This window comes from Oryza glaberrima, chromosome 6 (genome assembly GCF_000147395.1).
Source record: "Oryza glaberrima chromosome 6, OglaRS2, whole genome shotgun sequence".
Lineage (NCBI taxonomy): Eukaryota > Viridiplantae > Streptophyta > Magnoliopsida > Poales > Poaceae > Oryza > Oryza glaberrima.
In genome coordinates, this window is record NC_068331.1 from 23,208,658 (window position 1) to 23,234,260 (window position 25,603).

Below are 25,603 nucleotides of genomic sequence, written 5' to 3' on the forward strand. Positions count from 1 at the left end.
AATCATCTCTCCACATGAATTCCTTCCTAGGCTACAAAGCAAAAAGGAGGACAATTTAACCACACCACAATAGTGCAGTTTAATAATGGAAAGATCTCTAGGTTGCATTTGTAGAGTTCTTTTTCTCAAAGAAGTTTGTCGATTCTCGGGTGGTGTTTGGATGGGACTAAAAACTTTTAGTCCCGGTCACATCGTATATTTGACACTAATTAAAAGTATTAAATATAGACTAATGATAAAACCCATTTCATAACCCTAGACTAATTCGTGAGACGAATCTATTGAGCCTAATTAATCCATGATTAATCTATATGATGCTACAGTAAACATTCTTTAATTATGGATTAATTAGGCTTAAAAATTTATCTCGTGAATTAACTCTCATTTGTGTAATCAGTTTTGTAAATAGTCTATATTTAATACTCCAAATTAGTGTCCAAACATCCAATGTAATAGGGACTAAAGTTTATTCCCTAGATCCAAACACCACCTCAGTACATGCACTAAAAGGCAAGGATAACCAACATCGTGTGCTCCTCGCACATAAAAAAGAACGATCCATTAGTACGTGACTAAATAAATATTAGCTAATATATTTTTTAAAAATAGATTAATATGATTTTTTAAAGTGACTTTCGTATGGAATTTTTTTTTGCAAAAGAAGCTCATTTTTACAGTTTGAAAAGTGTGTACGTGAAAAACGAGGTAGGGAAGTCGGTAACTCAACACACGAACAAAAATGCAAGTGGGTTGTGCACATAGCATGTCCCTTTGTTTATGAAACAAACAATACTGGCAGTGGGACTAGGGGTATCAAGTGCTGCCACAGAGTTGTTTATGGAACAAACGGACAACTTTGCCCAGTGTTACCACAATGGGGGAGGCTAATGGGCGATCGATCGCCATGGGGTGATTGGTTTGCCCCCCCCCCCCCCCCTCCCTCCCTCTTCTCCCCTTCCTCCTCCCTTTCTTCTCTTTCTACTACAGTACACCACATAAATTTTTTTAAAAAACAAAAGTTAGAAAAATTTATGTATAGAAATACTATATATATAAAAATTTGAATTCAAATTCAAATTTGAATCTCGGGTATGTAAACTTTTGACTTATAAACTTTGGGTCTATAAATTGTAGGTGTATAAACTTTAGATGTATAGAAATACTATATATAGAGAATATTTGAATTCAAATTCAAATTTGAATCAGATAAAATTCAAATTCATATTTGAATCGGGTATATAAACTTTTGACTTATAAACTTTAGGTCTATAAACTTTAGGTATATAAACTTTAGATGTATAGAAATACTATATATACAAAATATTTGAATTCAAATTCAAATTTGAATCAGATATAATTCAAATTTGAATCAGATATAATTCAAATTCAAATTTGAAACGGGTATATAAACTTTTGACTTATAAACTTTAGGTGTATAAACTTTAGATGTATAGAAATACTATATATACAAAATATTTGAATTCAAATTCAAATTTGAATCAGATATTATTCAAATTCAAATTTGAAACGGGCATATAAACTTTTGACTTATAAACTTTAGGTCTATAAACTTTATATGTATAGAAATACTATATATACAAAATATTTAAATTCAAATTCAAATTTGAATCGGATATATAAACTTTTGACTTATAAACTTTTGGTCTCTAAACTTTAGATGTGTAAACTTGAGGTGTATAAATTTTAGGTATATAAATTTACTAAAATAGGAAAATAATGCGGTGCCAAAAAAGGAAACCAGGTGGAGGGGTGGAGCCGTAGAGGGAGGGAGGGGGGAGGGGATCGATTGCCAAACAACATTTCCGACCACAATGTATCAAGTGGTGTCACAAAGCGAGCATCCACCCCCACAAAAAAAAAGAAAAAAAATCATAAATAGTAACAAGAAAAGATTGCACTAACCAAGTGGAGTGATATGATTCTCAATAAAAACGAGGAAGGGGGAAAAATAGTGATTGGCCTCAGATAATTATGGACGAGATGAAAACAACATGTATGGTAACCACACTTCCTGGGAAGATTTTTCTTCGTTTAGTATATGTGGAATACTGGAATCTACACAAATACTATTTGGCTAGATTTCCCTGTAGTCTTATCATGTCAAAGAGGATTATTTTTTTCAGGTTCAAGTGTTCTCTACTGAGTTTTATGTGTCAAATATCATTTTCTCAAATATCCCATACGTATCTTCAGCTACTCAGTAAGGTCTAATCGTCAAAGATATGGATCAAATTAATGATCAATGCGAGTGAATCCTATTCCACACCGAGGGACAAAATATTCTGTATATGCATGAATTTATCGAGTTCATCAAAACTTGAAGAAACTGAATAGAGAACTGAATGTTCATAGATTACAAATCGAACAGATCAGTTTATAAGAAGTTCGGCTGAATTCTGTTGCAACATACTACTACCATCTTGAGACAGATAATTTCTCTTCTTCCCTCTGCATTTGCTCGAGCTGCTAGCAAAACACAAGGCGGTCAAGCTATGAAAAAATGTAAGTTCATAAGGGTGTGTTTGATTGGACTGTGGCTTTTAAAAAAGTAGTTGTGGGCTGTGGCTTTTTGAAAAGTAGTTGTGGAATATGGGCTGTAACTTTTGAAAAAGCTCGTTTGGTTCAACAGCTGTGGCTTTTGATATAACTAGTCCCGTTGACAAGCGGGCCCAACATGTCATACACACGTGAAAAAAAAAAGAAAAGGGAGATGGCCATGGCAAAGAGGAGCGGCGGCGGCAGTTCGGCGAGGAGGACGCGCGGCGAGCAGGACGTGCGGCGGGGAGGCAGACGCGGCGGCGAGGAGGACGCGCGGCGGGGCGGCAAGGAGGACGTGCGGCAGGGAGGCAGACGCGCGGCGGCTCGGCGAGGAGGAGCGGCGGCGGCGGCTCCTCAGCTCGGCGAGGAGGACGCGCGCGCCGCTTTGCCGGGATGTTGCTACCTTGCCAGGAGGAGAAGGGGCGGCGCCACCGTCGAGCGGGGAGGGGGCGGAGTGGGCCGGCGGGGACGAGAGGAGGAGCGGCGGCGTCTTGGCGAGGAGGAGGAGCGACGGTGGCGGCAGCTCATTGAGGCGACGCAGCGTCGGGCGGGGAGGGCGGCGACCAGTGTCAGGCGGGGAGGGCAAGGAGGGCGGCGGCCGGCGTCGGGCGGGGAGAGCGGCGGTAGGCGTCAGGAGGGGACGGCGGCCGCTGGCTGGCCGGAGGGCAGATGCGCCGCTCCATCCCCGCGTCGGGCGCGTGTGACGAAGCGAGAGGAGATAGGAATAGAATGTTGAACCGTTTTTTCATAATGGCAGAGATGGGTAATTTTTTCCCCCAAAAGCAGGTGAAAACAGGGGTAGAGGTGCTTTTTATTTATACTACACCAAAAGCTGGCTTTGAGCAAAAGTAGCTATGGCTTTTGGACTCTTTAGTTGGCTTTTAGCTTTTGCAAAAGTAAAAGCAGGTTAAAAAGCCTAACCAAACACACCCTAAATCATACTAATTGTTGAGGCCTGAGGAGATTCTGAGGCTGTTTTTGTTGCCACCGTAAGGAGGATAAGGGGCTGTTTGGATGGTTGCCTCAACCTGCCAAGCCACATATTAGGCATGCCACACCTGCTTAGCCTACCGTTTGTTTAGAGACCAGATTTTTGGCTGCCACAAAAAGTCTGCCACAACTCAGTTGCTTTGCCATTGGTTTTTTGGCCAAAGACGCGGCGAGCAAATCGTTCGCCACGCTTGCGGCACGACTGTCGTGTGCGGAGAGAGCGCGCGCTACGCTCACCTTCATGAATAGCACGAAACATCTGACGTTTTGGTGCGAACAATCTGGAAAAAAATCTGGCTACCATGTTTATTATCCTCTGTTGTGCCCCTTTTCTCTCTCCAATTCATTCTCCCGTGCAGCTCCAAACAACAGGAAACTATTCCCCTCTTTCTTCCGTTAGCTTTTTTCATCTTCTGCTCCATCCCTTTCAGATCCTCTTCTTTTTCTTCAAATCACACAAGTAATCTGCTTCACTGATGAGTGCTCAAGCCATGGGGCAGTCTGTTTTTTTTCCTAAATCATCTCCATCCCCTTCATCTTATTTAGATCCATATGTTCCTTCCTTTCCTTCAAATCCAGATTCTAATTAATTTGTTCCTTTCATTAGGGCTTGAGTCATGGAGTAGGCTGGTGAAGAGGAGTAACTAGTGTGGCTAGAGCAAAGATCTGGCCGTGATTCCTCGCCAGCGTCCGCCATCGAAGCCAACGAGCCAACAAGTTTTATCACGGTAAGCACACTGCACACAGCCCTATTTGTTTTTTTAGGGATTTGGTGTTTGGATACTTGAACTTTATTTTGACTTCTGAAAAAAAAAAGATAGACATTTTCTGTTTTGTCCTAGATGCTTATACTCAATGGTTGCAAAATCATGTTAGCTGGTATATATATTCTTTTTTGCTAGATGTGTTATGCAAGTAGTCCCATTATGTCCTTGAAAAAAAAGTATTCCCATTATGAGATTGAAATATTTACTGCAAATTGTCATAAGGAAAATATGTCGGTTATTCTATCTAATTATTGTGCATCAGTAATGTTTTGTCCTGAATATTTATTAATTACACACTTTTAATTACTTAGATGGACCAAAGGAAGCAAATGTATTTACAATACTACTTCAACTACTACTACCAATACTATATATGGAGGAGAAGGTTGCTTTCTGCTATTGGCCTATGCATAGCTAGTTACTCTTATTTGCTTAACGTGAGAAAAAGGCTACGAGAAGGTGTGACATATTCTCCCATGGCTCTTAGAGATGTCGAGCGAGATGCACGGTTAAAACGTTTGTTTAATGGTACTGAGGCCAATTGTGTTTCTGAGTTACGCATGCAAAAGGCCATTTTCATAAGCTTTGTGGCCATTTCAGATCGTGTGGGCTTTTAGTAGATACCCTGCATGTAACAGTAGAAGAACAGATTACAATGTTCATGCATATAGTAGGACATAAATGGTCCAATAGATCAGTTGGTTTTGAGTTTTACCGATCAGGTGAGACGGTCAGTAGGTACTTCAATGCTGTTCTAAATTCACTTGTCTCAATTTCTAAAGAACTGATATACATCAGAAGTACTAAAACCCATCCAAAGATCACAAGTAGCCCAGGAAGATTTCACCCATATTTTGAGGTACACAACACAAAGTTATTTTCACTAGAATGCTTATCGTTAAATCGATTTGCATGCTAGACTAATGGGACATTCGTTTTTCTTTTCTTAGGGATGCATAGGAGCCTTGGATGGTACTCATGTACCAGCAACTGTCCCTGCACATATGCAGAACAGATTTAGGGGTAGAAAGACTATTCCCACTCAAAATGTCCTTGCGGCTGTTGATTTCGACTTGCGATTCACTTATGTCCTTGCTGGATGGGAGGGATCAGCCCATGATTCACATGTGCTCCAAGATGCTCTAAGCCGTCCAAGTGGCCTAAAAATACCGGAAGGTAGGAATTTAATTAGATCATGTGAGTACATCGACCATAACTTTAATTTGCGACTAACTATAAAACACATGTTTGTGTTATAGGAAAATTTTTCTTAGCTGATGCTGGATATGCAGCAAGACCCGGTATTGTACCCCCATACCGCGGTGTTCGTTATCATCTTAAAGAATACAAAGGTGCTAGAGAACCTGAAGATTATAAAGAACTTTACAACCATCGTCATTCCTCCTGTAGGACAACGAGCATTTGGTACCTTGAAAAATAGATTTAATATCCTCAAGAGTCAACCAAATCTCCCTTTGAAAACACAAGTGAAGACTGTGATTGCTTGTTGTGCATTGAAATTGGATACTAGAAAATGGAGATGATGAATATGTCTTTGACGATGATTCCTGGTATAGGGTCTTGCCAAGAAGCAATAGGGTATATCGTGACATACGGGAAGAGAATGCGGCTTGGGTGCTCAAACGAGATCAGATAGCACAAGCTATGTGGCAAGATAAAGTTGGTCAATCAATGTCAGCAACTAATCAAGATATAGAAAATGAGAACATTGATGCTAGCATATAGTTGTGGTTATATTATTATCTTTGTAAAGTATTATTTAGTATGTGTGTTTCCCTGATGCTTGGCATGTAAGAAGTTTCAGTCCAGTACTCTGTGTCATTTTGTGGAATTGATGTAGGAAATATCTATTAATATAACTATAACTATTGTCTATCCATGCTATATATTCTGTCTTACTGATTATATCACTTTATTACCAATTTATCATAGCTTAGGAAAAAAATGGGGAAGGGGAAGGGGAAGGGGAAGGTGGAGGGTGAAGGTTCTACCCGTGAGAGATCCATCAGCTGGGATGATGACCAAACTAAGTTCATGCTTGATTGGTACATTGAGTACAAGAAAGAACAACATGCAGGCTTCATATAGAAAACTCAGCACCATCTGAAATGTGCTGATGCCTTAAATAGAGAGTTTGCTATGGGTGTAACATCTACCCAAGTAACCCGTCACTACAGGCACTACAAAGAGAACTGGTAGATAGTTGAGAGGGCTTTAAACAATAGTGGCAATGGTTTTGATGCTAGTAAATGCAAATTGACTATATCAGAGTCTGAAAAAGCTAAGCTCAGAGTAAGTATCCTTCATCTGAAGTCATCTCATTATTGCCACTAGTTCTATAAGATTTGTTGTTAGCAAGTTTTGATTGCTCCTGGAGAAATGAATAGTTTTGACTAGTCATGAATCTGTACTAATATGTAGTAAAAAAAACTCTACAAATTTATCACACATTGCAATGCTTTTGTACCTATATAAGTTAGCAATCACATTACATCATAATTCTTATTTTCAAATTTAAATTTAGCTATGTTTGGAGTTATATTGGCTCCATTTTTTTTACTAAATTATATTGTTGTACCAACATGCAGGATAAGGATAGACGTTTGCTTGCTAAGCCAATCAAGTACTTTCATGAGATGCAAGAGCTTTTCTCAGGCAGTAATGCGAATGGCTCTCTTGCCATAGACCAGCAAACATGCTGCGACATTGATAACAAATCTGGTAGTAGTGACCATGAAGGATTGAATGATGTGTCTACCTATGCACATCCTATTGACATTGCTGAAGAAGACTCTGACACATTACCATCGCCTACTGGTCATGATAGTTGCTCTCCTGGAACATCTGGAGTTAGTAAAAAGAGACCAAGAGGTGTAAAGTTCCCAAGTAAAAGGCAACCAAAGCCTAAGAGTCGTTTCACAGATGCCACCGAGAAAATTGGCAATACAATGGACCGTTTGGTGGACCAGCTTGCCAGTCCTCCTCCACCCCCAATGCCACAACTTGACCCTTATGCTACAATGTGGAAGAGGATAGATGCATTACCCATTGGTCCTAAAGATAAGGTTGCTGTTGAAAATTATTTGGGACGCTAGGAGAATGAGGGGGTGCGAGGATTTCTTGCTGCTTCTTGTGACACAACTTTGGAGACTTGAGTGTACCAGTTCATATGCGACCGAGATGGTGTGTAGGATAAATGGATCTAGTTGCCAGCATTCGAGTATGTTGCTGACCTTTTGCTAAGTTGCAATAGATGTACTAATCAATTATATTGGAACCTTATGAAATATCTTAGCTCCAAACAAGTAGTTACTTTTGGGAAAGGATTAGACTAGATATGTGCAAACTAATTAGCTTATAATGAAATGATGTGAATATGTCAGGTTCAAGCTGGTAGCTACTTTTGGTTATTAGAACAATTATCACTATACAACAGTGATGCAAAAGGATGGACCTTATGCTGTGTGTTATGAAAATTTCTCCAGTGACTGAGTATTGCTCTTCACCCATGATATTTTAATTTATGTGGTTTGCTATGTACATTTGTGTAGTGTCTGAGTACTGTTATCCACCTGTAATATTTTGATTTTTTTCATTATGCTTTTGGTCTTATTGGTCAAGGGAATATCTATTATTAAAAAATGAGTGTGTTTAACTAGAATATATCTATATCATAATCTGGTTTTTAAAATCAATAGTTTTAATTTAAAAGACACCTGATGAATAGAACATGCAACAATAATATTTTTACACACACATCTTAGGATGGTATTCTCACCATCTAATTGATTGGAGGTAACCATATTCAATTTTGACACCAACCAAATAGCTACCACATACTTTTGCCAAACTTGTGGTATGTTATGCGGTAGTCATCCAAACAATACCCTTAACAAATTTGCCACACTTGTGTTTATCAAACAAACACCTCTATTTTGCCACAAAGTTAGGCATGCCATAATATCGGCAAACGCCTAACCTTAGGCGTGGCAACCTTAGTTACTCAACCAAACAACCCCTAAGCCTGGCCGGACGTGCGCCTGTGTCACACCGGAACCTGGCAGGAAAAGCAGGCGGAGCCGGGCTTCTCGTCACGTCTCTCTCCCTGACAGCCCTGCCGCGCAAGTCCCTGAGCGGCGCAGCATAACCTTTTTGGGCTTAGGGTTGAAACTGATACTCTGGACGAATCGCTCGCGCGCACGCGTTGCCACTCCTGTCTTGTCTTCGCTAATGCACGGGCACGCCCGGCGGAGCGAAGGTTCAACCAGACTACTGGGAGCAGACGTAGGCATAGGGGTGGGCAGAAAAAGACCGAACCAAAAAGATCGAGACCGAGAAATTCGGTCCTAGGTAGTGAAAGACCGAATTTTGTTCGGTCAATTCGGTTAGTCTCCTCGGATAACCGAATAGACCGAATTATCAAAAAATGTCTAAATACATCTTACAATCCACTATGTTTAATAGGATTAAACTCTAACTTTCACATCCCTACTTCTTCTAGGCATACAACCTAATAAGAGTCTTTACTCATAAGTGCTTACGAATTTTTTTATGATTTTTGTGTTGAAAATTTCCATTATTTTTTTGCATATATGAAAATGTTGTTGAGTTTCGGTCAGGACCGAGACGACCGAGACCGAATTTGTCGGTCTTGACATTTTTTCATTGAAATTCGGTCTTCACTTTTCAAAGACCGAAAGACCGAAGACCGAGACCAAAATTTTCGGTTAGACCGAATGCCCACCCCTACCCTGTTTAGTTCCTAAAACAAAAAAATTTCACGCCGTCACATCAAAAGTTTGGACATATGCATGGAGTATTAAATGTATAAAAAAACAATTATACAGACTGCGTGTAAATTGCGAGATGAATCTTTTAAGCCTAATTACGCCATGATTGGACAATGTGGTGCTACAGTAATATTTGCTAATAACAGATTAATTTGGCTTAATAAATTCGTCTCGCAGTTTCCTGGCGTAATGTGTAATTTGTTTTGTATTAGACTATGTACGTTTAATACTTTAAATGTGTGTCCGTTTATCCGATGTGACGACTAAACCTAAAAATTTTCCCCATCTAAACAAGGCAGTAGGTTGGGCCATTTCACCGAAGGCATTCAAAGAAGAACTTCTATTCCCCGGTCTCGGAGGGCTTAGTTTTTTTTTTTAACACCACGGAGGGCTTAGTTGAAATGGCTCTGGTGATCAGGGGAGAGGTGGCAATTCTTCAAGTAGGTGCCGTCAAAGTAGCTCACTGGGAGGCATGTTGTCGTCAAAATCAGGAGATCGTCGCGCTCGGGCAAGATAAGCATCGCGTCATGGGCCAGCTCGGAGGAGGAGGAGGAGGAGCTCGTCGCTGCTGGTGCCTCGCTGAGAAGAGGCCGAGGCTTTTCACCCTAGTGGCGAGGACAACTTCGGTGATGGCAACGATGAAGTCAAGAGGCACAAGTTCGAGGCGTATGCCGTGGCGTGGCTTCCTGCCCCTGCGCTGTTGCTCACCGTTGTCGTCCTCTACGACTATGACACCCCTGGAGCCGACACAGACATGGGCCGCTGCCTGCTTTTGGATATGGTCTCTATCATCCACTTCCCCCTAGATCCACGAGGTTGACAACTGGGCCTTAGCAAGGGTGGGGTCAGCCACATGATGACTCAGCGCAGTCGAAACACCACGTCAATTAAAAAAGCTTCTAAAACCATCAAGGAAGTCGGTTTTAGAAATTGGAGGATGCTCCATATCTGATTTTGGGGTTAAAGGATGCAAATCAAACTCGGGCTATACCTGAGGGACGTCAATTATACTTTGTTCCAGGAGTATTTCGGCTCTCTACGTCGAAATCTGGCCCGGCCCAAAAGCACAAGCGATCCAATCGAGCGGACTCGTGGGGCTACAGCCCGAGAAACACGCCGCCGGGCAAGTCGACTCTCTTGCTTCTCAACCTTAAACCCTAGCGCCGCTTGAAACCCCTCCTCCTCCCTTCTCCCTCCACACTGCGCGGCGGTGGCCCAAGGCCGGCGAATCCCCACCTTCTCCTCCCCCCTCTCGCCTCCGCCGCGCGGGGGGCGGCCGCCGCCTCCTCTCCTCGCCCGCCGCCACCTCCCCCCACTTGTTTCTGGGCAGAGCGCGCGCTCGCGAGCTCGAGGATGGCCGACGTGCGGCCCGACGAGGTTTGGTTGCCGGATCATTCCCAGTGATTTTGCAAGTCGTAGCATATATTCCCTTTGCTTCTCAGTGCTAGAAATTTCATCTCGTTGCGTTTGTTTTGGTGTGTTAGAACGCGTACCGATATGCTTACGATTAAGGTTGGGGCGCTTCAGTCCTGAAAGGTTTTCAGGAAAAGCATGGCCTATTTGTGTCTTGTCACTTTTCACTGACTGTCTTATTTTTTTTTCTTTTGGTTTCGAGTTAGTGGGGGATAAATCGCATGATTCTAATTGGACTTTTAGTGTGTACATATGTATATTGCAGTTTGAGCCTTATTCCTAGGTGATCATTTACGGTCTGCTGTTAAATGGTTTTGCTTCTTGCGCAGGCCGCATCAGAGGAAGTGAATTCTATCCACTTCAGCTTCTACAATGATGATGAAATTAAGAGGATCAGTGTTAAACAGATAACAAAGTCGGATCGTGTCGATGCCAAGAACTGTCCTGTGCCAGGTGGATTACTTGACCCAGCAATGGGACCCACGAATGATACTGACACGTGAGTACCTATCCAACTATTGAAATCGCGCTTCGAGTGAACACTTGTTAATTACACTTAATCCTAGAGATCAGCTCACATGGAACTGATACAATCTTTGACTTCAGAACAATCATGGGTAGCATGTGTTTTATTTTGCAACATTAGGGTCATCAAGATTTAGCAGATTTCCGGTTCTTTTGGATATCAATTTGTACCTCAGTAGTTAGCCTAGAAAATTTAGATTAAGGGTCTGTTTGGCAGAGCTCTAACTCCTAAATTTAGCTCCAAGAGTTGAGTTTGGAGTGGAGTTGACTAAACCCAGCTCCACCTCTCCAGTTCATTTTGTGAGAGCGCTCCACCCAGCTCTGCTCCCATTTTAGGTGGAGCTAAAACTGTTTGGCTAGGCTCCAGCTCCAGGAGAGGTGGAGCTGGAGCTGTGCCAAACTGACCCTAACATACTAAACAGATCTTTAATTTATTTTTTAAAAGTTAGTTTAATTTGTCCTGCACTTTCAAACAAATTACAGTATTGACCATTCATGCATTGGATGTCTTATCATAGCATTTCAAATAGATTTTATGCATGATAGAATCAATTCTAAGAGGTCATTTGAAAATGGATTATCACTGATCAAGGATTAACTTTTGTCAGTGCTTACAACGTGAGGATTACCTCATGTCTGTCTGCTTTTTTTTTTGGGATCATTATAAAAGATAAGTTTTATTAGGTACTAAGTTTATTTGAATCTATAATGCTACATGTTTTGAGGGACTATTTTTGTTTTCATTTACTTTAACTCGGGGGTATATTTGATGCAACCCTTGAAGTTTCTTTTTGCATGTATCTTTTTTTTTTGGGAAAAATAGAATTTTCAGTTTCTGACCATGTCTAAATTTTATGTACAGCTGCAAGAGTTGTGGTCAGCAGTCCATTCGCTGCCCCGGCCATTTTGGCCATATCGAATTGGCGAAACCACTATTTAATCCATTGCTTTTTATGAGTCTTAAAAACCTTCTCCAGGTTACGTGCTTCCATTGTCACAAGTTCCGGTTGAACAAGGAACAGGTGTGCCCATGTTCATCTTATCTATTTTGTTTTTCAATTTTCTTTATCTTGGAGCATTCAAGGTTCTGTCGCTTCACTAAAATATTTGATTTTCTGTTTACTTTATTAGGTAGACAGATACACAAATGAGCTTGAACTATTAGTAAGAGGTGATATTGCTCATGCTAAAAATTTGGAAGACTTGGGTGGCAAAGTACTTTCAAAAGAAGATGATGAAACTGAGGCCACTTCAGGTGATAAATCGGCTCGTTCGGAGAGGGAGAATAAAACTTGGACATCGATCCAACTGAAGGAGGCTCTTTCGATTTTCTCGAAGCTAATGAAGAAAAGACAGAAGAAATGTGCACACTGTGAAAAAAAGAATCCAATTATCAAAAATCCTATATATGGTTGGTTGATCAAGGTAGCCGTGATGATTTTAATGGCTTAAATCTTTTAGGCAGTACCATCTAACCCACAGGTTACATTGATTTTTTAAAGATGCACACGTGTCTTCCTAAACCATGGATAGGGTGCTGGTTGACGTCAGCCTTACGATACACGCTTCTCAGGCAGTGCAATGTAGAGGCACTTCTGTAAAAGGATTTTTTTTTTTTGGGGGGGGGGGTGTAATTCCTTTTTAATGATGGGTGGGAAGTATCCCAACAAAATTCCAATCTAGTGGCATGACAGCAATTAGCCTAACAGGAGTGATAGAACGGTGCCGTTAAACCATAGTGGCAGAAATGCAATTGGCCCATGTTATCACCCGGTGGTGTAAATATGAACATCAAATATAATCTAGCAAATTTTGGATGTTGTAGTATGTTATAATTCCACACAATATTTTATGATTAGATTCAGTGGCATATTAGAGTAAACAACAGAGATAAAGTTTGGTATAGGTTGCGATTTTGTACTGTCCACCAGTACTCTTTATATATATATATATATATTTAAAAATCGCTTCTCAGTCGATTTTAGCCTTTTTTTGGTAAGGTTTTATAACATCTCTTTCCTTGCATTAAGCTTATCCTTCTCTTTTCCATTCACCCTCTGGAAAGGGGAGGGTAAGCTATGGGTAGGGGGGGGGGGGTGGATGCCACTCTGTGGGAACCTGTTTATCAACTAAATGAATATAAAATTCATAGTATGCATTAGAAAAAGCAAAGTGATTTCCCCTTATTTTATTGCACTACACTAGGTCAAATGGTACTGACAGAGTGACCGGTGTGTTTGCAATTTTTTACGCTATATTTATGGGTAGGTCAGGTTGGTTGAGTAAGTAGGCATGCTCTTTGCCGAGGTCGTGTACCTTTGCATGGCATGATTTAGCATCCGTCAGCAGCATTAGCAATTTCGCTTTTTCCTTGATGATATCTTATACTTCTTGGAACTGATATGTCTGTTGCATTATAGTTCTTCACTATTCACTACATGTGGTTTGTAGGATACAACTTCTTCCTCTGTAAGAGCAAATGCGATTGCCAATGCTAAACTGAGTGGAGATGGTCATGTTAATGACTCAAGAGAAACTGGTGTTTCCGGTCTTGATGAAGAACTAACTTCACCTGGTACTTTGTCCAGAAGATCAACCAATGAAACAAGACACATTTCTGATGATACAATCAAAGAAATGGTGGCATCATCAGGAAAGAAACATCTCTTGACTACAGAGGTTATAATACTGCTATCTGTTTGAGTTTAAAGGAAGCCTTCATCAATGCAGTACCTTATGCAAGTTTTTGTTCCACACTACTGAGCATGTCCTTTCTCAAATGCTTCAGGTTGAATCTATTCTGAAAGATTTGTGGAAAAAGGAAGCAAGGTTCTGCATGTTACTATGTGATTTCCAACAGAATACATTGAGTGTATCAGAAAAGAGAAGGGGCTATGAGATGTTTTTCTTGAAGAATCTGCTAGTGGCACCGAACAGATTCCGCCCCTCAATTAGCTCTAGTCTTGGAGTAAGTACATCCTGCTGGTATAACTGACTAAATCCTGTTCTGAAGTAACTAACCGCTTCTGTTATGTGACAGATCATGGAACATCCACAAAATATTCTGCTCAGCAAAGTGCAAGAGTCCAATCTTGCGCTTCAGCAGAGTATTGCTGCTTCTAATCATATGGAAGTTCTTAGAAGATGGATGGATCTGCAAAGAAATGTAAATGTGCTGTATGATAGTAGTAAAGGCCTTTGTAAGTATATCTCCTTCTAATGTAGACCACTCCCCTTTATTTTCGTTGCTAACACATAAAAAGCTAAGGTGCATCTTTTCACATAACTACCTGGTTTCCCTGCAAAAAAAAAGACATAACTACCTGGTTAACTTCTTGAAATTTGACCTCAGAGCAGCGAAGTCTTATGTGCTTTTGTTGCATAAAATTGTTGTTGGACATAATTGTAAACAACTTACGCTCTTATAAGACGGAATTCATCTCAGAAGAATATATTCAATTCAAACCAATGAACTTCCTGGATCATTGGCCCATGTGCTAGTTGGAGCAAGATCATGATTCATGAATGCATGTTACGTTCTCTCTTTTGTAGATGCATTCATGCATCCCTTAAAAGAAGGTAGTGGTGGTGGCAGTGAATCTGCCACCCTACCTATTTTCATTGCAAATTACCCCCTTGAACTTCTTTATATTAAGAAACAATCAGATCTAAATGGATATACACATATAAATCAAATCGATACTCCTTTTAAAAGAAAAAGTAGTGGTGGTGGCAGTGAATCTGCCATCCCACCTACTTCCATTGCAAATTACCCCTTGAACTTCTTTATATTAAGAAACAATCAAATCTAAATGGATAGCCACATATAAAATCGAATTAAGGTGAACATTCCCTATAGAGAAAAATGTGGAACACAATATTATAATAAATTTTCTTTTAGTAAAAGATTGTCTCACTCTTTTACATTTTCGAAAGTGAGAGACAATCTTGACTCTGACCGTGCTTGTATATATGGGTTCTAGTGGTTTCTCTGTAGATGTTGTTGAGTTGATTATCTACTTTATCATTTCAGTTTCTGGGTTACATATGTTTTTCCAGACGAGAAGGGATTGTTAAAAAAAAAAAAACCCCACCAACAATGAATTATGCTCCCTTTTTATGAATTGTGATTTAATCTAAAAATGTGCCTAGTTCTATTTGGTAGTGTTGAGATGAACTATTAATTTATTAGGTAATGCTTAGGAACGATCTTTTGTGTGCATTTTGTTTTGATTAATGAAGTTTGTGTTCCATTTTGGAAATAAAGAACAGGTGAGATATAATATTATCTTCACTACTGGCTTGGTGTTACAAGCATAAATATGCCACTATTTGCTTTCCCATAACTAAAAAGTTAAGAGTGGCCTCTAATGTTTATGCCTGACAGCAAAAAATGAGAAGAATGCAAATGGTATAAGGCAGTTGTTGGAAAAGAAAGAAGGGATTCTTCGACAGAAGATGATGGGTAAAAGAGTTAATTATGCATGCCGGTCCGTTATATCTCCAGATCCATATTTGGCTGTTAATGAAATTGGAATTCCTCCCGTTTTTGCCACACGATTGACATATCCCGAGGTACCTGCATTGACCTATAATTGTTCATTACTATCAATTTTTAAGCATTGACCTATAATTGTTCGTTACTATCAATTGTTAAAGTAACAATGTATATGTTTATGCTTGTTATATGATTATTTCAAATGTATTATATGTCAATTATCACCTTTTTGTTCATTGCTGTAGATCCTTGTTATGTTACTTTACTATTACTATGATGATAGATTGATACTATACACTGAAGTCCTAAAAAAGTCCAAACTCCTTACAGTCCAAATTACTTTACTATGATGTTATCTTTGTTCTTTGAAGCTCAAATTATATTTAAGCTGGTTACATATGAAATTACATGCACCATCTTTTACATGAGTGAACATACAGTTGCATATGACTGTTTCTTAATGATCTATATTTTTATATTGAGTCATCTGTAACAATTGATTGGTTATACTTCCTAGCTTCTCTATTTCCATTTAGAGATCTTGTAATATATAGGGGTAGGTGCCTGAGATATGTGTATGAAAGTCATCTAACTGAAAACTACATATCTACTTTGGAAACCAGATTTCTTATACCCATAAACTATAGGGGATGGAACCATTTGAACCGTGAATTAATTACTTTTCCTTCTTGGAGCAGCTTTTACATCATTTCTATATTGTTTCACGTGCAGAAAGTGACACCCTGGAATGCCAGAAAGCTACAAGAAGCTATAAATAATGGTGCTGACATTCATCCTGGCGCAACCCATTACAGGGATAACAACAACATGTACAAGCTACAAGCTGCCCCTCCCAAACGCCGTGCGATTGCTAAGATGCTACCTGCTTCTAGAGGATCCATTTCTCAACCAGGGAAAGATCCCAAGTGTGAATTTGAGAGCAAAGTGGTATATCGACACCTTCAAGATGGTGATGTTGTACTAGTCAATCGGCAGGTATAACTATTTGCTAGTTAGTAAGCTTGTGTTTTCTTCAGCAGTAATACATGAAAACAATACTAGTCTCATTTAATAGTTATTTTCTGCTTGGTAATCTTGATATTTCAAGGCAATTTCCCTCCAAATTAGTATTGTAAAGGTGTCTACCTAGCCCAATTCCCCCCCTCTCTCTCCCCCCTAGGGTGCCACCTTGATCTGTCTAATTGATGGTATGGCGCTGGTCTACCACTTGAATAGCACCTAGAGCCTTGTTGAGCACTTCTCCAAATACCCATACTTGTTACTTGATGCACAATAGTTCAGTAGACAGGCTCACAGGCAGCATTTGTGAAATTGTACTAACATCCTACATCCTTATATTATTCTATTTGACAACCAAAATAGGCCATGGGAATAACATGTGAAATAAAGATTTTTAACTCTTATGACTGAATTTGAATTTTGAGATGACATAAATAATTAGACTAGATCTACTACATAAATCCATTTGTGTAGGTCCATCAGTTGTAACAACTAGCAATACTGGTCAGATCAGTCAGAATGGTGCACATGTCTCAGTTTGATTAAGTACTTCACTTTGTTTCTAGAAAGGATACCCAGTTCTAAGAGCAAATTGGAAGTTTGATTTACAACCACCAACTACTACACTATAAGCATACTTTACTAAGATGTCGTGCAGCGAGGTTATGAGAGTATATCGCTATCACCCGTTTTATCTGTCTGCAATGTTGTATCTCTGCAATGTCTCTAATTTCATTTTTCTTGCGATGTGAAGCCTACTCTTCACAAGCCCAGCATGATGGCACATGTTGTTCGTGTGCTACCTGGAGAGAAGACAATTCGAATGCACTATGCTAATTGCAGGTATTACAACATATCTTCAGCAACACTGCCTATTTGTCTACTTCTGTTGATCAAACACTGTATTTCTTTTTAGCACATACAATGCTGATTTTGATGGAGATGAAATGAATGTGCACTTTCCACAAGATGAAATATCTCGTGCTGAGGCCATCAACATTGTTGATGCAAATAAGCAGTACATTGGTCCAAGGAGTGGGGATGCTGTCAGAGGCCTCATTCAGGTAACACTGTGCATATGCAGTTGGGATGTTTCGGTTCTTCCACACTGTTGCTGTTGAGCACATTCAGTGGTGTATAATCAGGCTTCCCCTTTCCTGTGCATCTATCTATTTAAATCAGTGAACTCATCCTGTCAGTAATATATTAAAAATCACACTATTTTTATTAATGCTGTAACGGTTATTTTTATATTATAAGCTCGTTATATTCCACTTTTTTGTAGGACCACATTATTGGTGCTGTACTCCTGACAAAGCTGGACACCTTTCTAAGCCGTGAGGAATATAATCAGCTTGTATATGGGTCTGTGCTCTCTTCAACTCGTAGATCTGGTCAGTTTGGTAAAAAGATATCTATTATTATGGATGATGATGCACTCGAACCTGTACCTCCTGCTATTTGGAAGCCAAAGCCCCTATGGACAGGAAAACAGGTTGGATGTTTTGAAGTTACCATTGGCTTCAATCTCCAGTTCTTCACAATTTCTTTAATTTTAGGTGCGCACCTCTTCTGTTTATACAGGTTATAACAACCATCTTGAACCATGTAACAAAAGGTCGCCCTCCATTTACTGTGGAGAAGAAGGGGAGAATCGAAAAAGAATATCTAATCCCTGAAGAACGCAATGGTGATAAAGTTAAAACTATAAATCCTTCAGAGCAAGTTTTGTATGTTCATGACAATGAGCTCATAAAAGGCATGATAGATAAGGCCCAGTTTGGGAACTATGGGATAGTTCATACGGTTCATGAACTATATGGTCCAGAGACAGCTGGAGTACTACTCTCATCATTCAGTCGCTTGTTTACGATGGTCCTGCAGGTGAGTTTCAACTCGTTATTTCCATATTTTCATTGTTCATGGCTCGTCAGAATCAACTGAAAAGCTCGTATCTGGTCAATTACTTGTAACGAAAAATGTTATTCCTCATCACTCCTTGAATTTATTGAGACAACTAAAACATCGTTTGCATTTGATTTGTTGGCAGCAGAGCCAAACTATTCTTCCTTGGAATTTTGCATTTCATTTGTTGGCTGAAACATGGTTATACAATATCACACTTTTGAACATGTAGAGGGACTAAGGATGCTAAATGAAGGAAAATAAAATACTGGGTTGAACCAATAGTTAAGACTCTTTGAACAGGCTAATCCACTTTGTTGAGCTGACTTTTTATTTTTATTTTGGGCTAAAGGGCTGTTTGTTTCATTGCCATTTTTTTTGGGGGCTAAGGGGCTTTTTGGTTCTTTGCCATAGCTTGCAATGCCCCTTTTTTTTTTTTGGCAACGGTAAGATTTAGCCATTGCCAAAATTTTGGCAATTTGTTTAGATCGCTTCCAAAGTATTACCCATAGCCTATGCCAAACTAATAATTTGGCAATGACAAATATTTGGCATGGTCGAGTTTGACTAAGAACCAAACAAACCCTAAATGACTCAATGAAACTGGCTGAACTTTGGGCCATATCTCCCTTGTCAAGTGGCAAGCACAGAAAGTTTAGTTCTATGGTAATGCGTACCCAATATCTATGGGCAGTGGATGATGTGAGAAGTACTCAGCTGCTGAGTAACTGGATAGAGCTTTTGTTTTGCCCATGGAAACACTTTCTATTTCATTTACATGTAGTGGCTGCTTTCTATATTTTTTTTCGTACATTAACAATATAGTGTAAGAGAACTCAATGGACAAGCAAAATACCCTCTCAAAGTTTTTAAAACCAATTTTTTGGACTAGTGAACCTTAGCCTTCCGAACTTGTTTGGGACTAAAGAGCAGTGTTGATTGGGTCCCATCCAGATAGTTGTGATCTACACTGAAATAGTATGTTGATCCACCTTTTTCACTTAAAGTTATTCTTTAGTTGGCATATGAAAGTTCAGTTGTAATCAAGTCTTTTGTCTTAAATACCACCGAATTGATCTTTGCTGAGTAGTGTCATCATATTTTATGAATTGTACTGGGCTTAATGAATCAATATATCCAAATATAGTTGTGGATTTCATTGTAATTGTCTGGCCCCACTATTGTGGCTGACATTGTTATGTTAGTTTTGAATTTGAATCTGACTAAACTTGCTCTGATCAACAACCATAAGCTGCTATGCCATATAAGATCCAGTGTCTCAAAATATAGTCTACTTATTATCACCTTTTTTTTTTCAAGCTGTTCTATTGTTTTGCATTTGACTTTCTTTTATTTTATAGTTTTATTTTCTTGTTATTTTGGGTGTGATTATTCTTATTTGTGATATTGTAATTGTAAAATTAAGAACATTTATTTTCTTTCAGTTGCATGGATTTACATGTGGAGTAGATGATCTGTTACTATCCCAAGAGTCAGATATGACGAGAGAGGAAATTCTTGGAAAAAGTGAAAAACACAGTAAAATAGTGCATATAAATTTTACACGTCCCAAAAAGGATGATAAAGCTGAAGCTAAAGCTGAAGATATACGCCCCAAAGAGGGTGATGAAGCTGAAGATACACGCCCCAAAGAGGGTGATGAAGCTGAAGATACACGTCCCAAGGAGGATCATGAAGCTGAAGATAGTACACATCCCAAAGAGGATCATGAAGCTGAAGATAGTACACATCCCAAAGAGGATCATGAAGCTGAAGGTGATGATGGTGATGATGAAGGTTTGTGGAATATCATCGTTACTGAAAACACTTTCTACCATTTTTTGAGAATGTTGAATCTCTTTCCCTCTTACTCTATTACTCACACGCACTCATGCGCACAGACATTAGATAGCTCTATGGAAGTTAAAGGCAAATAGATAACTAAAGCACTTAACTAACTTTGAGCAATGCGAGCTAAAGAATACTACCTTGATTGATTTTATAAGGCATACCTTACTTCCAAAGAGACTTCAAGATTAGGCCATTAATTTCTCATAAAGTATTTTCTTAATATCTGCAAAAACCAATATTGTGTAAACTTGAAATATGGTATGATATAGTTTTATATAGTAAATGTACTTGTACTAATTATCGGTCAAAACATGAAAATGTGGCCTTTCGAATCAAAATAGAGGCTCTAAGGATCAAGGGGAGAGTTGTTTACGACTTCATATGCTTCTCTATAATGCCACCATCAGTTGCATGCTGATTGTTTAATTTCTAAAATTACACAGATCAAATGAAATTGCAAATGGAAGTCGAAAAAATTATACGGAGGAATGGAGAATCTGCGACTGTTATATTGGATAGAAATATGTCAAGTGAACTGAATACTTTAACATCTAAAGTCAATAAAAAAGTGTTTCCTTATGGTCTACGGAAGCCTTTTCCTGGAAATTGTCTCTCTCTTATGACTCAAACTGGAGCTAAAGGTGGTTTGGTAAGTTTTTTTTTTCCCCTGTAGGGGCTTACTGCATATGGTACTTTTCTTTGGATGAGCATGCTTAGATTTACTTCACCTGCTTGGGTTAATGTGCTTCCATTTCATTTTGTTGCTAGGTCAACATGACACAAATTTCATCATTGCTAGGCCAGCAAGAATTAGAAGGAAAGCGTGTTCCACGAATGATTTCTGGGAAGACGTTACCTTGCTTTCCACCGTGGGATACTTCTTCAAGAGCTGGTGGTTTCATCGGTGATCGATTTTTAACTGGTCTCCGTCCTCAAGAGTACTATTTTCACTGCATGGCTGGCAGAGAGGGGTAAACTTTTCTGATGTTTGAAACAGTTTTCCTTGAGTGCTCAACCTGCTATGAGTGGAGTGGAAAATAGCCTTCAAAATTTCCTGCCATGAATTACTCACTCTTGTGAGTTTATTGGGGATCTCAGAATCCCCCTTTTCTTTGTTTGGTACACACAAATAGCGTTATTTTTTAAATATTTTTGAATGGCATTTTATGCGCTCATGCGTACACCAGCCGCTTTCCACTTTGGCAGGCGGCATTGGTGAAAGGCAGGCAATTTATGTTTTGAACAGCTCTGGGATATCCATGTTTTAGTTGGATTGGATAACTGTTTGGGTATAGATTTGTTGACTACAAAATATTTTTATTTGAACAGGATAGTTTGCCCTTTTTAAGTCTGCTGGACCTATAGATATCTAATCCATATTCATCAATTGCCTACTCCAGTGCATGCATGACTTTGCATCTGTATTTTAGTATGCCTTTTGATGTTCATAAACAGGAAGTTTATGTTTCTCCTCTTGAAAAAAAAATCATGTAATATAAACTGTGATGATACGTCTTTTACTCCTGGATTTGGATGGTTAACCTTATCTGTTAACTGAGACATGGAATTCTGTTACATATAACTGGATGTGTAGTCGTGTTTGTGAGGTAATATGCTATTTAGTGTAATACATCGTTACAATCTTACTGGCTTTAGATGTTGGTTGATTATGCATATTTACTGTAGGTTGGTATTTAGCTTATGAATATTTACTGCAGGTTGGTTGACACAGCAGTCAAAACTTCTCGTAGTGGTTATCTTCAGCGTTGTCTTATCAAAAGTCTCGAATCATTAAAAGTCTCATATGATCACACAGTACGTGATGTTGATGGATCAATCATACAGTTTTGCTATGGAGAAGATGGAGTTGATGTGCTCAAAACTAGCTTTCTAGACGACAAATTCAGGGAGCTTTCTGATGTAAAACACTAAGTCCTGATGAAATTATGTCTGCCTTAATTATATGGTGTGCCTTTTGTCCATGCAATTGTTGATGCAATTATTTATCGTTTTCCCAACTTACAGAATAGAAGAGCTCTCCTTGGCAAGCTTGATAGCCACAATGACAAGCACCTGTTATTAAATCCAAATGGATACATTTCTGAATTGCCTGAGAAGCTGATTGAAAATGCAATGGAGTTTCTAAAATCCAAAAGAAATGAGAAAGGTCGTTATGACATTAAAGAGAAAGAGCTAATGAAGTTACTGAAAGTCAAGTACATATCTAGTCTTGTAGATCCTGGGGAAGCTGTTGGTGTGGTTGCTGCTCAATCCATAGGAGAACCGTCAACACAGATGACGTAAGATCTTCTATGGACTTTCTCTCTGTGGTTTTTGATTCACTATGTATTCCAAGTATGTACTTGGTGTATTCTAGATAGGTTATTTATGTATCCAGTGCCTGGTTAGTTTCTTGAGAAAAAAACAGTTTTGGCTACTTTTTGAACCATAGTCTAAGTAAAATATAATGACTATACATACCACAGAATGCATAGATATTTCTGTGATGGTACTTGATTATGAGAACTAAAATGAGCTATATCTAAAAATTAGTTTGTGTGCGAAGATTAAATGAAGATGAGATGCATAAATAAAAGCTAGATTTGTAGCTAATCTCTCGGAAAATATACACGTTATTTCAAATTTCTTTGAACTAATTTTTGTTTGACCAAAGGCCACCCAATAGGCATCTTCCATTGTTGCCGTAGTGACTACACTTTATTTGATCACTCGTCTTTATTACGCTCTTATCTAAGAACTTGTTCAACATTTCTGTGATAAGATGACTAACTTTGTTTGCCTCGCCCCTTCAGGCTCAACACTTTTCATCTCGCTGGACGGGGTGAGATGAATGTTACGCTTGGTATTCCTCGTTTGAAAGAACTTCTAATGACTGCATCGGCTAAAATTAGTACACCTTTTATGAAGTGTCCTCTGCTTGAAGATAAGACTTGGTGAGCTTTATTTGTTTTTTACTTTGAAGATGGTTCATGCTAGTATTCTCTTAGGTTGATTTATGTAATTTACGTGAGTCTGTACACATGTTTCCTGCATTTCTCATTGCCTGCTGAATACGATACGGGGCAAATAGAGATCTTGATCAAACTATACTTAAACTTTTGCACCACACTAGCATGATATAAAGGGACTAATTTTCTGCATATGAATATCTAGGGATGATGAAGAAGAAGAAATGGATGATAAATTAAAGAAGGCCCGTGATGCTGAACGATTGGCTGCTAAATTAAGGACGATTGATGATGCTGAACGAATTGCTGCTAAATTAAGGAGGGTTCGTGTAGCTGACATTGTAGAGAGAATTGAAGTATGCACAGTTCCTTTTCACAACAATAATGGTTGTGTTTCAACCCTGTATAAGTTACAGTTGAAACTCTACCCACAAGGGCTATATCCACGTCAGTCAGAACTTACAGTAGAAGAGTGCCATGAAACCTTGAGAACTGTTTTTATTGATGCAATGGATCTTGCTATCAGCAAACATTTAGATTTGCTACACAAAATTAATGAGATCCAGGCAGTTAAGTCAAATGATATGGAGAGTCAACGGTCTGATGGAGTCGAAGAATCTGAAAATGGACCTACTGATGAAGACAATGGTGTGAGCGATGGTGAAAATGAGGATGATTTGGGAGCTGATGCAGAAAAATGGAAACGGCAAGAGATAGATGAGATGGAGTATGATGATGATGCTGAAAAGGAAGAGGGTTTTGATATGGATAGTGAATCTGAAGAAGATACCAAATCTAAACCTGAGAGTGAAGATCATCAAGCAAAATTAGATGAAGAGTTAGAAGAGTCTGAGGAAGGACATGTGCTAGATTCTAGCAACAAGGGGGAAAATTCAAAAGCTAAGCAAGCAACAGCCAGACTCGAAGATGAAATAAATGAAGCTGAGGATGAAAAGGCGCAAGTGACCATAAAGTTCAAGAAAAACATAAAATGGACTATTCATTATGAATCAACAGGTTTAAATTTTGAGGTTCACTACGCTTTGCAAGAGCAACCTCATATTCTGTTAGCCCAGGTACTTCTTTATATACAGTACAACTTACATTTTGCACCTCACATTGTAACATAGGTTGAATCATCTTAATAGTTCGCCCTGTGCATATAATTATGCTTTGCTTTGTACTATATTGATGGCTTGTTTGAATTTTCTTTTCCAGATTGCTCAGAGAACAGCTAGGTCTGTTTTTGTCAAGGCCTGTAAGAATATTGATCGATGTGAAGTGAATAAACCAAAGAAGATAGATAATAATACGATAAATACTCCCATCACTCTACAAACAGCAGGGGTGAACTTTGAAGTATTCCATAAGTTAGTGGACTATCTCGATATCAATGAGGTCAGATCCAATGATATACACGCTATGTTGAACACATATGGGGTAGAGGCTGCAAGGGCAACCATCATTGAGGAAGTGAAGGGCGTATTCGGTGCTTATGGTATCCATGTTGACATGAGGCATCTGAACTTGATTGCGGATTTCATGACCTTCGACGGCGGTTACCGACCGATGAGCAGGCTAGGGATGGGCCAGTTCAGCACCTCGCCATTTGGTAAGATGACTTTTGAGACGGCAACCAAGTTTATTGTGGAAGCAGCTTCTCATGGAGAGTCTGACACACTGGACGGCCCTTCGGCAAGCGTCTGTCTGGGGAAACCTGTTAAGGTGGGGACGGGTTCCTTTGGCTTGCTGCAGAATTTTTCCCTGGAGCAACCTGTTGCGATGTAAGCATACATGTAGCATCATCAGCCTGTTTGCTTTACTGGACTAGTCCAATTTTGATGGAGGCTGCCATAGAGCAGTAGGAATGTGTGTTACATATACGGTACTTTTTGCTAGCAAGTGCAGCAAGTTATGTCAGTTCTCAGTTGTGTTTGTGTAGCAGGAAACGAACATGTGAACCCTGATACTCCCTTCGGTAGTAGTATGGACATTAGTCTCTGTGTAGACTGTGTGGAGTATCAGGCTGGCAGCAGCAGTAGCAGCATGATCTTGGTTTCTTTGCCATTTTAGATGCATTTCAGCACCCTTGTTTTTTCTGCCTTTAAACCCAAATCCGATAGCCACTTTGCCGTTGCTGTCTGCATGAGGTCAAGATGGCAGCTGAGGGGGATTATATCTAGGACTCCAGCTGCAATATCTTTTCTATAATTGAGTGTGCAAGACAGCATCCTCTGATTCAGGGCCTGTTTATCCCTCGCAAAATTTTTCACCATGTCACATCGAATGTTTAGA

The 25,603-nt window shown here is 39.3% G+C and overlaps 1 protein-coding gene across 1 annotated transcript; it reads left to right on the forward strand.

Moving 5' to 3' along the window:
* Positions 1–10,259: 10,259 nt before the first annotated feature.
* LOC127776126 (DNA-directed RNA polymerase I subunit 1) lies at positions 10,260–25,228 on the forward strand. The gene is made up of 21 exons (XM_052302469.1): positions 10,260–10,504; positions 10,870–11,039; positions 11,928–12,087; positions 12,197–12,490; positions 13,517–13,744; positions 13,854–14,033; positions 14,106–14,265; positions 15,453–15,640; positions 16,296–16,559; positions 17,338–17,426; positions 17,500–17,647; positions 17,869–18,078; positions 18,168–18,467; positions 19,934–20,285; positions 20,783–20,988; positions 21,108–21,310; positions 22,058–22,259; positions 22,365–22,639; positions 23,153–23,293; positions 23,514–24,384; positions 24,527–25,228. The coding sequence occupies exons 1-21, from the start codon at positions 10,481–10,483 to the stop codon at positions 25,094–25,096; spliced, it is 5,235 nt and encodes a 1,744-aa protein (XP_052158429.1). The 5' UTR covers positions 10,260–10,480; the 3' UTR covers positions 25,097–25,228.
* The last annotated feature ends 375 nt before the right edge of the window (positions 25,229–25,603 follow it).

Coding starts and splice junctions, on each gene's coding strand:
- LOC127776126 (XM_052302469.1), top strand. CDS start 10,481: ATGGCCGACGTGCGGCCCGACGAG. Junction 12,088..12,196: donor TCCGGTTGAACAAGGAACAG/GTGTGCCCATGT, acceptor TTACTTTATTAG/GTAGACAGATACACAAATGA. Junction 13,745..13,853: donor AACATCTCTTGACTACAGAG/GTTATAATACTG, acceptor CAAATGCTTCAG/GTTGAATCTATTCTGAAAGA.